Raw genomic sequence first — 13,964 nt, forward strand, 5'->3', positions numbered from 1 at the left:
GCGGCTGTCCCGTCCGCGGTCCCTCCAGGTGTCGCGAAGTCCGTCGCAGCGGAGCCCGGGCAGGGCTGACTCGAGCCTCCCTGGGAATCGCCGGCCGCTGCCGTTGCCGCCCCCCCTCTCGCGGGCCGGCGGCGCCGAACTTTCCCCGACGCCTGCCTCCTCCCTTTCGCCTCTGGCCCTGCGTGTCGCTGCCCTCGCCACCTTTGACACTCTTCGCCCCCTGGCTAATTCCTGCTGCATCTCAGTTGAGATCGCCCCTCCTCTGGGAAGCCCGAGTTTGAGGGCGCTGCCGTGCCCTGTCCTTTCCCTAAAGTAGCATTTCTCACAGTAGGGTCGTCTGACACCCCCCTCCCCCCTCCCCCCCGGACGTCTCTCCTCTCCTTCCAAAGCTGAGTCAGGGAAGGAACTTGGTCTTGTCTTAGTTCTGTCGTATTCTCAGCACTCAGCCCCGCACCTGACTCGTACTAAGTGTCCGGCAGGTAATTATCGAATAAGAAGAGTTTAGCACGGTGCTGAGGCGTCCAATGCAGGATTCCCTTGATTTTTATGAAATTTCTCCTTAGTTGCACTAACAAAAGTGGCATGGGATGTTTGGTTTGCTCCTGGCCTGGAGTCCATGAAGGGTTGATGGGGACAGGGCTGAGAGAAGGGTGACCAGAATGGTGGGAGTGACCCTGGCTGATGCGTGCCGCTCTCCCCATCCCCCCAGCGGCTGGACTCTATTACCTGGCAGAACTGATAGAAGAATACACAGTGGCCACCAGCAGGATCATAAAATACATGATCTGGGTAAGTGGCTCTTTTGCTGTGGCTCAAAAGCAGGAGTGGGGAAACTTTGGAGTGGATGATGAGGCCTCTGTTTCTGCTGTTTCCTGAGAGTGTCACTCCTTCTTTTCCCTGAACCCTGTCTTTTGTGTCTGCACTCCCGGGCCCAGATCTTTCCCTGGGCTTCTTCTCCAAGTGACATTGTTTCACTGCAGACCTTTTCCTCCATTCCTTAAGGTGACAGCTGAGTGCATATCCTCTGTTGACAAGACCATGGCTCTTGCCTGACTTTCTCCCACTGTCTTTAGCCCCTTGCTCTGCTCACAGCATTTAGAATTCAGAGGAACCCTCAGGCAGTTTTGAGTATTTGTTTACTGCCCTCTTTCTAATCAGATCAAGTGATTTGTTCTAAGAGGGGAGAAGCTTCTGGGGCTCTGCCCTCCTCTAGTCTCAGGGGAGGCTTCTCTTCCTGAAGACACAGGAGTGACTGGTGGGTGTCACATTTCTGCCAGCTGCGGGAAAGGCTAGGGGTGAGAGTGGGGATGCATTTGGACAGGAAGAGTCCCTCAAGTTACCTGTGTCAGCAGCCGCTTGCACTCTGGGCATGGCCGAGGTTGGGAGTTAACAGTGGAGACAAGACTGTAGCCTTCAGCTCTGGGTTCAGCACCCGGCTTGTGGGCGTTGGCATAGGAGTTAGACCTTCATTCAGCCAACTGTCATTTGTTAAGCACTGACAACTATAAGGCCTTCAGAACGGTGTTTTGCAAACTGCAGGCGTGGTTCATTATTGGGTTATATAATCAATTCAGTAGGTCATAGTCAGCGTTTTTTAAAAAATGGAGTAGAAAAGACTAGAATTGAAATTTGAGCTCTGATCATATATACGTATGTGTGTTGGGGTTACAGTATAAAATGTTTTTCTTATTGTGAGTTGCTGTCAAGAAAGTTTGAAAAACAGCATTAAGATGCTGCCCTTTGGGAGCTAAGAGTTTGGTGGAGGGAACCAGACCTATAACTGAAATGAGGAAATTGAAGCATGAACCTAATGCCACCTGGAGTGGACTGGGGGTGAGTGAGTCCTGGAAGGTTGCCTTCAAGAGGCTTCCCTCACTGTGTGCCTCTGGTTGTTTTCAGTTCTCCACAGCTGTGCTGATTGGCCTTTATGTCTTTGAGCGCTTCCCCACCAGCATGATTGGCGTGGGCCTCTTCACCAACCTCGTCTACTTTGGCCTCCTCCAGACCTTTCCCTTCATCATGCTGACCTCGCCTAACTTCATCCTGTCATGCGGTGAGAGGGGACAGAGTTGGGGAGGAGCTGGCTTGGTTTGATGTGCCCATCTCCGTCCTCGGCACTGAAGGGGATACCACTCTGAGGTCCTCCAGTAGGCTGGGATGATTGGGAGGATGGGCTGTCACTCTTGAGGACCCTAGAGTCCACCTTGGGTCTAGTGACTGGAATTACTTGGGGGTGAGGGTTCAGACAGGGAGTGCTTTTCCAGGGATGTAGGTTTGAAGAAGGGCTTGGAAGGGAGAAGGGGTTGTGGGTCAACTGCGGGAAGGCCCCCAGCTGAATAGGTCCAGCCTCAAGAAACCACCTGACCAGAAGCAGCCCAAAGCCCTTCCTTGGCAGGCAGGCAGTTCCCATCCTGCCCTCTGACCCAGAGGCATGATTAAGACCTAGGACCTCATGCGCCTCTGAGCCCCTGCAGACCCTGGCCTGGTATGCAGCCTCAGGGGGCTGCCTTGTCTCGTTCCTGCTGGCTGCAGCTGCTTCGGGGTTGCAGCCTGTGTGTGGAGGACTCAGCCTTCCTGTCTTTGCCCTGCCACCACTTTCTGACCTGGGGAATCATTGCCCCCCGGCTGGTCTTCGCTTCTCCATCTGTCAGAGGCGGTGTTTCTGAAGGAACTGTTGGGAGACTTGGTTGGCACATAGTAGGTGCTTATAGGTATGGAAGAGGTCTGAAAAGTGTTTGATTGACAGGGTTGCCATTGCTCCTGGTCATTGTTACTGGTCATTCCAGCATTTGTTCAGGGTATCAGGTGGAGTTGGGGATGTTTAGAATGAGTTTTCTATTTCTGTGGGAGAACCTGGAAAGAGAATATTATCCACATGGAGGGTGTGTTTTTAAAGCCAAAACTAGTTTCTTCCAAGTGCCTTGGTGTGATTTTACCAGGGAATTCATTCATCGGGGATTTGGGGAGCCCTTCCCAGGAAAACAGACCCTTTGTGTCTCCCCGGGTGGTAGGTCTCCCCAACCCTAGCAGCAGGCTCCCCTCGCTTGCTTTGTCACTCCCTGACCTGCCCTTTCGATGCCTGAGGGAGCTTTCCAAAAGGTCTTGGGGCACCAGGCACCATCCTATTTTCTGGTGTCCCTTAGCTCTAGAGTGTGGCAAAGCATAGCAGAGCTGTGCCTTAGAAGGGAGAGGCAAGAGAGGAGAAAGAAGTGGCAGTTGCTGTGAGGTATGTCCAGTTTCAGGGGATACGTTCCTTCGGTGCCTGCCCTTCACCTCACCGTGGGAACAGGCAGGAATGCCTATCTCTGAGCAGCCTGTGCCCAGGACCTGCTGCGCTCCCTCTTCATAAACCTGGCTGCCAAGGAGGCGTGTGTGTCTGGAACATACCACTTCAGACCAATGTGTCTTACCCTGGGCAGGATGGGGAAGAACTCCCTTAGAAATTTGAGGAAGCCTGAGACTGTACCTCAAAGCATCTAGCAAATTGTGCCCTTTTATTCCCAAGGAGTGAGAGCCTCTTTATTGAGGCAGCTTCTCCCTGCTGCCCGGTTTGGAGTGGCATCTCTTAGGGGTCCGATCTGCACACCCATAACTACTTTCCACCTCCTACCCATGGGAGAGTTTTCTACAGGATTCATATCCACTGAAACCCAGATTCATTGTCATGATGCTGTGGATTATGTAACACGGAAGTCCCATTTCTATAACATGCAAAGAGCTTCCTTACCTACCTTTTAATTTCACCCTAATGCCCTCTGCAGTGGCCAGGAGGCTAATTTTCCCATTTTAACAAGTGGGAAACTGGGTTCTAGACAGTAATGTACGTGGCCCAAAGCCTTACTCTGAGTTGTGTGTAAAGTCAGGACTAAGACCCAGGGCTCTCGACTCCCCGGGGTCTTCTGAAGGCTCAGAGTCCAGGTTATGTTACTCCCCCCATACTGACTGACTCTTCATTCCCTCGACAGGACTAGTGGTGGTGAATCATTACCTAGCATTTCAGTTTTTTGCAGAAGAATATTATCCTTTCTCAGAGGTAAGAAATGTCCAGTGCATTCAGCTCCTCACATAGATGGAGGAGTGAAGGGACTTGCATGTTTGCTTTGTGACCCTTAGCTATGATTTGACACTGAGTCTACTCAGGGATGACATGTTTGAAAGGAAATACAGGTGACTTTAGAAAGCAGTATAGCTAAAGAATAGAAGGGATGCGTTGCCTTTGGGGTGGGGAGGACACTGCTCTCCCGCCAAGGCTTTCTCCCTGGATTTTGCCAGACCCCGCTGCTCCAGCTTGAATCCCAGGGAAGAACAGAGTCACTTCTTTGGGGAGTGTGAGTCAGTCATGGCTTAGCCCTCCATCGGCCTCCTTCAGTCCAGAGGAGTTGCTGGTCCTAGTGACGAAGATTTGGGGATTGTGGCCACATTTAGTCCTCTTCAGCCTCCCTCTCCTGACTGAATTGAGGCAGCTTCTCCCTGCTGCCCGGTTTGGAGTGAAGTATTTCCATGTCGGAAGATGCCCTGTCCCTGCTTCCTGGGCCCTCGCTCCCTTCAGAGATCAGGTGTGGCACCTTACTCTTGATCACTTCTCTAAGACACACAGTGACCATGCCCAGCCCACTTTTGGCACTTCCAGGGGCACCCTCTTCTCTATCTTGTTGCCAGGTCCTGGCCTATTTCACTTTCTGCCTGTGGATAATACCGTTTGCGTTTTTTGTGTCACTTTCGGCTGGGGAGAATGTCCTGCCCTCCACCATGCAGCCAGGAGGTGAGAAGGGGTTTGTAAGGGGCCAAGGTGGGGGCTGCCAGCAAGACCTGGCTTGGCTGGGGAACCGGAACCGGCCCTGTGACGGGGACATTCGGGTTCTGGGTTCGCATTCGTATACATGCTTATCTTTTTGCCTGTGTCTCCACAGATGACGTGGTCTCCAACTACTTCACCAAAGGCAAGCGGGGCAAACGCTTAGGGATCCTGGTTGTCTTCTCCTTCATCAAAGAAGCCATTCTACCCAGTCGTCAGAAGATATACTGACTCCCTTGGGGGGAGTGTGGGGTCAAGACCAGGAGAGTCAGGCCCCCGGGCCTCTGTGTTAGGTAGGGGAGTTGGGAAGGCATCTCCCACCAGCCCCGGCTCTCCTCCCCTCAGCTCTGAAGCCCCATCCCCACCCTCCTCGGGGAGCTCAGCTTGGCCTAGATCTGACGCTGCCAGGGCCTCTAACCCCAGAGGACACCAGGGAGGGTGACAGAGCCTGCTTAGCCAGGAGGCTGAGGTGCCCCAGCCCGCCCCTCCCCCTTCCGAGGTGGATTGGGAATTCTGGCCCAGCTGGGGCAGCCAGGGCAGGGTCTGTGGAGCTGGAGAGCAGATGGCGACACATTCTCTGGGCAGGTGGCCATGGGGAGGGCCATGGCTTGGCATGTCCAAGAGAGACCGTTTTTGCTGTTGAACTGTGATTTCTGTCCAAGTGCTGACTCCCACTGAATAAAGATTCTAGGTGGCACTGTTTGCCTTAATACCCTGACAGTTCATCTTCCTTTCTTCCTGCTAAGCTTCCTGGACCGGACTAGCTCTTCTGCTCCAGGGACTCCTTTCCTGGTTTAGGTCTTGCCCTCCCAGGAGACTGTTCTTGTGGCCCTTAGTGGGAAGGGAGCAGAGGCGAGGACTGAGCCTGTCAGGGAGTGGGGAGTGGGCTCAAGGCGGCCTTTCTTAACACTCCCTTGGCTTCTATCTCTTCTTCCCTCAAGGCTCCGTGACTGTTGAGCAGGGGGGGTAGGGAGGGAACAGTCTAGGACTGGTTTAGATTTTCGGAACATCTCCAGTGTCCTATTTATAACTCTTCCTCTGGGGAAAATGGGTGGTTTCTGGCTGAATGCTATCTCAGGCTCAAGGAGAAACAAAATAAAAATTAGCTTCCAGGCAGCCTGTATTTTAGAGAAATGGGGCTAGTGGGAGAAGCTGCTTGTCACCCTAAGCGCATCCAAGGTCTGGCCCCCTTCTGTGCACTCTTGCTCCTGGGGAGATGATCTCTGCCTTCTAGGAAGGCAGGTTGGGTCTTGGGCACAGACCAGCATTTGTTGACCTTGCACCCCAACTACAGTGCCTTGCAAGTGCTCAACAGCACATACTGGAACAAAGTCCCCCACGAGAGCTGTTCCTGGCCATGTTTTATACCTCAAAGTGAGGCTGGCGGGTGCAGAGATGGACTGCACACAGTGGCACCTTTAAGCTGCTGGGAGGACCCCTGTGCTTGAAAATCTTTGCGTTCATACCTGAGTTCCCACCATAGCCCTCATTTCCTTAGCTTTAGCACTTCTGTTCTCTTGAGTATGAGCTTTCCGCTTTCCCTGGGAGAAGGAGTACGTGTTAGTCTTCTCTGGTTGCGAATAACATTGCCAGGCCCTTTTCTCCTATGCAGACCAGGACAGACAAGGCAGAGGACCTTGGAAGCTGCATCATCCTCCTGACGGGCTGACAGCCCTCTGGGCCCTTGCTGTCCACTGCCTTGTTCCTCACCTGATGTTGTGGCTTCACCCCCTGCATCCCCTGGACCGCCAGCACCCCCAGAGGCTGCTGGTGGCTCACATGTGCTAAATGCAGACCCTTTCCATATCTTACTGGATCTGGGCAGCACCTGACATGGTCACCCCCTGCTTCTGGAGTCACACTTCCCTGGCACTTCTGTGGCTGGTTGTCTACCTCTCTGGCTGTTCCTCTCAGCCTTCCGTGCAGGCTTCTCTACTCGCCTCAGGCACAGTGGAGTCTCTCAGGGATCTGTTAGGGCTCCCTGGGGAAGCCCATCTGTCCTGATGGCTTCAAGGACTCTGCCAAGGAATTAAGAGTTGACCTCCAGCCCCGTAATCCCACCTGCTCATCTGACCAGTTCTGCCTTCTGGGCACACAGACAGCTCGGGTTCACGGCCCAGATGGTGCTTGATGTCCTCTGCAAGCCTTTCCCTTTAGGGTACCTGTCTTGACTCCAAGATCACTCGGAAGCCACACAGGAAACCTGTTTTCAACTTCCACTTTCTCTGTTTACTTTAATCTCCAAAAACTGTCAGTCTAGCTTCTTAACATCTCTTGGTTTGAGCCATTCCCACCGTCCTCACCTTTCACCTGGATTACTAGGACAGCTCCTGCTTCTCTGTCCCATGGCCGGAGCTGTCTTTCTGAAATGCATAGTTGATCAAGTCACTCCCCAGCCTAAAACTTCCCATGGCTCCCCACTGCCCTCCAGGTAAAGCCCAGATCCCTTAGCATGGCTTGTGAGACTCGTGTCCTGGTCCCTGCTCACCTCTGGTTTGTCACTTGCCTTTTTGCTCTCTGGGTCCCAGCCTCTTTATCCACAGACACCATGGCTCTCTCTTGCCACTTTGATTCCTCTTTCTTGGTACTTTCTCTCAAATCTCAATTTAGATTTTACTTCTTCCAAGGAGCTTTGAATGTCCTCTCCTCCCCCAACCCCACCCCACACACCACACAGATCACTCGGCTTACTTGCCTGCTTTACGGTCTGTCACCCCACTAGACTGTAAGCTCCTTGAGGGCAAGGACTGTCCTTGAATTTTTGTATTAATAGTGCCTGGCTTGTGCCTGGCACCTAGAAAGCACTCAATAAATGTTTGTTTAATGAATGAATTGTAGTGATGTGTACAAGAGGACATAGGGGACCCAGGATAATTTCCTGGAAGAAGTACAAGTGCTTTCATAATCTCAGATTGAAACCACAGAGCCTCTCTCTCCTCACATGTGCTGTCCATGTTCCCTGCAAGACCTCAGTGGCAGCTGGGGATAAGGGATGGTAGCCCATAGTAGCAGGGACACCCATCCAGGGTGACACATTAGGTGTCCTCCACCCTGTTCTGAATCTGGAGATGAAGAGTGAGTTTAGAGCATGTAGCAGGAAGGATTTAATCTGAAGGAACAATTTCCCAGTGGTCCCTCCATCCTGGAAGACTTGTCCCTGGTAGGCTGGGTGGGAGGACGGTCGGGATGCCACAATGCCACTTTTACAATGCTAGGGCCCAGGATAGAGACTGACCCCTACTCTGAACCTAACTCGGATTTCCTGGGGGGGGGGGGGGGGGGCAAGAGATTTCTTTCCAGAGCGATGGGAGGCCTGGGTCTGAGCTGTAGGGTGGATTGCTCTGGGGGGCCGTCCTTGAGCTTGGGCGTGGGGCGCGCATAGGCACTCCCTCCCCTTCCCTTCCCGCCTACGACGCGAATCGCCACTTCAGCCTTCACTGGGCTGCCTCGGGTGGAAGGGCTACCAGAATAACTCTATGGGTTGGTTTTGGGGGAGGGCAGGGCGGGAAACCCTTGATGAGCTCTCATGGCTCCCAGGAAGGCGTCATCAAATGTCTCACGCAGGCTCATGGCCAGAGTGTCGGTCCAGAAAGTGTGGTCGCCCAAGTGCCGCTTCCGGGGCACTTCCCTCATGCTGATGGGGCGAAGGCCCTGGGGCACCTTCAGCCTGTGCGGCCACGCCCGCGGGCGCAGCCTGCGGACCAGCACCTCGAAAGGCAGCCGGGGCACTGGCGCCACCCAGTGGCCGTCGGCCGTGTGCAGCCGCGCACCGCCGTGCCCGTCGGACGTCACCTCCAGGAAGCTGCTGAAGTCGTGCTCCCGGCTGGGCTCTGGGTGCACGCCCAGGCGGACGCCCTGTGGGCAGCTGATCCGGGTGATGGGGTATGTGGCAGGGTTGCTGCTAACGTTCCAGATCATGGGCCGCCTGATGGTGGGCCGCCTGTAGGTGGGCTTGGGCGTCTGGCTGGGCTGTGCTAAGCACCGCAGGCGCGCTGCCATGGAGGGGTGGAAACTCCTGCAACACTTTGACGCCCCGTCCTCTGGGGTCTTGGAGAGGGTGGTGGCCTGCGCTTGCTTGGTGTTGGAGACCAGAGCGTGGCCTCGGTGCAGCTTGGAATGGAGCCACTTCCTGAAATCTGCTTCTCGCAGAATATTCTGCTCTTTCTGTAGTAACAGAGGGCACAAGACAGTCATGGAGGGCAGATCCCCCTCTGCTTCCGTAGGAGGCCCTGTGGCTACAGCCCTTGGAAACCCTAGGTCTGACTGGCCAGAGACTGGTTTTGCCCCAGGGAAACCCTGAGTCTGATGGAAAAAACACCGGCCTTATAGAAGCCCTTGTTCTGAAGGAGACTTTTGCCATAAGGGAGCTCCAATCTGATGAGGGGAGATACAGTCTCTGCCCTAGGTGAGCCTCTGACGGGAGAGACACACTCCTTGCCTAGGGAAAACCTCAAGCTTTATGGGGAGACACGTCCCCTCCACCCACAAAGGATCCCTAGTCTGATAAGGGAGACAAGTCATATCATATGACAATCTTTGGTTTGATGGGGGAAAAAGGAAAATGAGAAGTGGAAACAGCATCCTTGACCCTGGGAGGAGAAAACAGAAAGATGTGGAAAGCCTGGAATTAGGGAAGAGCTACTCTGGGCAGACTTCTTGGAAGAGGTGGGCCTTGTGAAGTCATGTCGGGGAAAGTACAGTTGGCTGGCTCTTCAGGCTGGGTGGCAACAAGTAGATCTAGCCCTGACCTTGTCTTGAGTCGAACCTTCCATATGCTGCCACAGAACCTCACCACCCCCCACCCCATTGTCTCAGTGTCTCACTCCCAGACTGTTGCTGAGCAATCAGGTGCTTCAGAGATTGACCCAGCTGTAGGGGTAGGCTGTGATTAGGCTAAGCCAATCATAGTAATTCCATCGGCCTTGCCCCAGACCTAAGTCACTCAGCATTGGGCTTTCCTTTAATGCTAGCTATTGGAACAAGAATGGACACTTGATCCAATTGAGGCCATGAAAGGTGACGGGAGATCTGCAAAGGGCTTCTGGGACAGATTGGAGCCACAGGAAATAGCTGGGCTTTGCCTCTTCTGGACAGGTGTGTGACTGAGGGCTGATGACGCTGCCAAGAGAGGAGGACAGGACTGAGAAAATGAGAAGTGCCGCTGAAACAAAGCTGGCAGGCTGGCGTCGCCAGCCCTGAAGCTCTCCCCACTTCGGGATCTACTTAGGATTCCTGCATTTTCTTTCTGGGATTTCTAGGTTTTTTCATCCTGTGTAATTACACCTGCTGACCATCCCCTTCCCCCGAGTCAAGGCCCTTTCTTGGTCTAGGTCCTGCCAAATCTCTGGCTCATCTGCCTCTGACTCACATCTCCCTGGCTGTACCAAATTTGCAGTTCTCTGCTTACATCATGTGGCCAGCTGCCTCCATGCCTTTCCACATGGCTGTGCCTTATGCCCATCTGCCCTTCCTTCCTCATATGGCCAACTGCTGCCACCTTCAAGGACTACTCTTTTTTTTTTTTTTGAGTTGGAGTCTCACTCTGTCGCCCAGACTGGAGTGCAGTGGCCGCTCCCGGCCACCGCAGGCTCGACCTGCTGGCCTCCGGCGATCCTTCCACCTCAGCCTTCCAAGTAGCTGGAACGACAGGCGCGCGCTACCACGCCCAGCTAATTTTTTATTTATTGTAGAGATGAGGTCTCGCCAAGTTGCCCAGGCGGGTCATGAACCTGCAGGCTCAGGCAATCCACTCACCTCAGCCTCCCAAAGGCTTGGGATTACAGGCTGAGCCACCGAGCCCAACTTCAAGGACTCCTCTTAAGCACCATCCCTTCTGGCACCCTCCTGGACTTTCTTCTCCTTGCTAGGAATAGAACCTGTCTCCTCCACTAGACTCTGGGCTCCTTGAGTGTGGGGACCATATCCTGTTCGTTATTGGAAGAGTGAGTGCTCAGTGTCTTTGGAGAGAAAGGGTGGCTCTTCTTCTTAACCAGGGTGTGAGCCCGTTACAGGCAGGGCCTCAGTCTCACCAGAACCTCTCATCCTCAGAGGGACTCATAGACACTTGCAGATTTAAGCTGTATTTGCTTTCTCACCCGGGACAAGGCTTTAGACCTACAGGGGTGGCTCATAAAGGTGGGATTTCAGTCAGAGTATGGGTAAGAGGGAGTCCCTTCGGGATGGGCGTGCTGATAGCCACTGTTCTCTCCATAGCATGTGGGTCACTGCCTCCTCTGCTCCCATACCTGGACAGCAGCTGGCACCTGGTACCCCTGCCTGCCCCTCCCTTACTTGACACTCAATCAGGTAGTTCTGCTCCATGAGGACCAGCCGGTTCTTGAGCCTCTTCAGTTTTCCCATCTCATGGGCAAGGTCCTTCTTGTCCTGCTTCCACATGGCATCCTTCAAGAACCTGGTGCCAAGGGGGTGGGTGTCATCCCCCAGTGAGTGAGCTTCTGCCTGGGCTGGGAAGACTGGCTGCCACTGAGGGCTTGAATGGGGGAGTGAGAAGAGCTGCCAGAGACGAGATGGGCAAGATGGCCAACCACTGCCCAGGGGCCCTCTGGCAAATATTTCCTTTGAGGTGGAAGAGGAAGGTGTCTGGTGGCCTGGTCACTGTCCTCCTGCTGGGGAGCCAGGGGCCCCAGGGCAAGGAAGGAGGGCAATGCTCAACCCAAGGAATGAGGACTGGGGAAAGTCCTGCCAATAATATCCTGGGCAGGGGGCCTCCTTCGCAGACTCAGTCGTCTGGCCTCCCACCCCCCCCCTTAAAGGGGCCTTGGTGAGGACCTGAGGGGAAGGGCTAGGTGACAGGGAGGGGTGGCAGGCTGTGGGTGGTTCTCACACACTCACCGGGCAGAGGCACGGTGGTTCCATATTTTGCAGAAATCAATGGGTTTGCAGCCCATGGCATCTTGGGCATGGACGTTGGCACCACTCTGTACCAGGACCTTCACACAGCCCAGCAGGCCCTCCTGGGCCGCCAGGTGCAGGGGCGTGGAGCCGTTGCATGTCTGACTGAGGAGGGTCCCGCCAGGGCGATGAGGGCAGAAAGGAAAGACAAAGGGCATCTGCCCATCAGGCGGGTTGGCACACCAGTTCCCAGGCCCCGCTCTGCCATTAGCCCCCTGGGTGAGCCTGGCCCTGTCCCTCCTTCTGACCTCAATTTCCTCTACTGGAGAAGGAGGGACTGAGCTAAATGAATAGAAAAAGTCTGATGATAGGAGGAGGTATGTGACAGTTAAGAACAGCTGGAAGGAGAGCAGGGTTCGTTCAGAGTCCCCAACCTCATTCACTCTTAAGCCAACCAGCCCGCCCCAAGCCTTGCCAAGGCCCGCCAGGTCTGCGTGATTTGGGCTTTGCCTCCTCCTCAGCCTCATCCTCTGGCTCGCCCCACTCTCGCCCATCACGAGGCCTTTGCATATGATGTTCCCTCTGCCGGGAGCAGTTTTCCCTGGCTCTTTGCAGGGCCGGGTCACTCTCAGTCTTCAGGTTGCAATTTAAATGTCGCCATCTTAGAGATGGTTGCCTCTTCCAAAACAGATGCGCTCTCTACCACCTTTATCCGTCACCCCATCACCCTGTCTGTTCTCCTCATAACCACCTCCCACGCTCTGTCAGGATTTTGTTCTTTTATTTGTTTGCTAATGTACTGTTGCACCTGAAGTAGCAAACAGCTCCGTGAGGGCAGAGACCATTTCTTGGTGTTCACGGCAGTATTCCTCAACTCTGACATAGTGCTTAGCATATAGTGCGTGCTCGAGAAATCTTCTGAATGAATGCAGTCTCCTGTATACCGTGCACTTTCTCAAGTGATCTCAGCAGTCCCACGTGACAGGCACCGTCATTCTCCCACATTTCAGTTGAAGACACTGAGGTAATGATTCCCAAACTTAGCTGCATATTTAGGAACACTTTTACAACTTTCAAAGCCCAGGTCACACCACAGACCCATTAAATCACAACATTTAGATTGGAACGCAGCCATTTGGTTTTTGTTGTTGTTGTTGTTTTGAGTTGGAGTCTCACTCCATCACCCAGGCTGGATGGCAGTGGCATGCTAACATCCACCTGCTGGGCTTCAGCAATCCTTCCGCCTCAGCCTTCCAAGTAGCTGGAACTACAGGCGCATGCTACCACACCCGGCTAATTTTTTGATTTACTGTAGAGATGAGGTCACACCAAGTTGCCCAGGCTGTTCTCAAACCCCGTGGGCTCAGGCAATCCCCTCACCTCGGCCTCACAAAGTGCTGGGATTACAGGTTTGAGCCATCCCGCCTGGCTGCCCTTCGTATTTTTTAAGTTCCTGGATGATTCTAATGTGCACCTAAGTTTGGGAATCAGAGCACTGACTCTTAGGGGTTGGCTAACTTGCCTAAGGTCCTGCTGTTTGCTAGCACGTGGCAAAGCAGGGTTGTGAACAGATCTACCCGCTCCCAAAGCCCAGTCTCTTAAGGACTACTCCAGTGGGCTTCTGACCGCTTTTCGTGGGACCCACTCCTTGTCACCCCCAACAGCCTGTCCTGCATGAATCTGCCTGCCTGGACGTAGGGCTCCTGTCTGCGCAGACACCAAGTCTCCCTCCGGAAGCAGGCCGGACTCACGCGTTGACGGCTGCCCCTTTCTTGAGCAGGTAGTCAATGCAGGGGAGTGCCACAGCCTTGTTGCTCCTGTGGATGACGAGGTGCAGGGGGGTCTGGCTATTGCTGGTGGGCAGGTCCACAGGAAACTTGTACTCCTCTACCAAGACCTGCAGGCATGCGAGCTTGCCTCCTTGGGCTGCGAAGTGGAGGGCGGTGAAGCCCTGTGGAGCCAGAGCCGGCAGGAGGACGCTGACCCAATCGAGGTCCCAGCGTCCACAACTTAACTCACATACACCTCTTGGCGTTGCCCTTCCCCTCCTCCGCGTGCCCCGGGGAATCCTCACACGCCTTTGCCGACCCCAGTGTGTGCGCATCGGTTCCCCCGACCTCCCCTCCCCAAACGGATCTTCAGCCGGGAAAGAATTAGGGCGATCCACACAGAAAAGAACCTCACTTCGCCAGGGGGCCACTACGTGCAGAGCCCTTTGCGGGGAGGATGGACGCAGCCCTTGCCCCCGCACTCCAAGGTCGTACCTTGCTGTCCGTCGGGATCTCCCCGGGGTCCCGATTCAGACAGAGCCGCAGCC

At 54.3% G+C, this 13,964-nt stretch overlaps 2 protein-coding genes across 2 annotated transcripts in view; one reads left to right on the top strand and one right to left on the bottom strand.

The window, feature by feature from the left end:
• The window catches only part of TEX261 (testis expressed 261), an 8,031-nt gene extending 408 nt beyond the window's left edge, over window positions 1-7,623 (top strand). The window contains exons 2-6 of the mRNA XM_008058772.2: window positions 710-789; window positions 1,900-2,053; window positions 3,966-4,033; window positions 4,660-4,762; window positions 4,911-7,623. Coding sequence (XP_008056963.1) covers window positions 710-789; window positions 1,900-2,053; window positions 3,966-4,033; window positions 4,660-4,762; window positions 4,911-5,026 — 521 coding nt within the window. The 3' untranslated portion in view covers window positions 5,027-7,623. The remainder of the gene's footprint in view (window positions 1-709; window positions 790-1,899; window positions 2,054-3,965; window positions 4,034-4,659; window positions 4,763-4,910) is intronic.
• A 611-nt stretch (window positions 7,624-8,234) lies between these two features.
• ANKRD53 (ankyrin repeat domain 53) lies at window positions 8,235-13,962 on the bottom strand (the record flags this gene model as incomplete). Its single annotated transcript, XM_008058780.2, has 5 exons — window positions 8,235-8,959; window positions 11,087-11,207; window positions 11,648-11,812; window positions 13,399-13,598; window positions 13,912-13,962. Coding segments are annotated over 5 exons (1,227 nt in total), but the record flags the coding sequence as incomplete, so codon positions are not given.
• Between the last annotated feature and the right edge of the window lie 2 nt (window positions 13,963-13,964).

The sequence above is a fragment of the Carlito syrichta genome, unplaced genomic scaffold (genome assembly GCF_000164805.1).
Source record: "Carlito syrichta isolate Samal-C Ts95f unplaced genomic scaffold, Tarsius_syrichta-2.0.1 Scaffold303625, whole genome shotgun sequence".
NCBI classification, from domain to species: domain Eukaryota; kingdom Metazoa; phylum Chordata; class Mammalia; order Primates; family Tarsiidae; genus Carlito; species Carlito syrichta.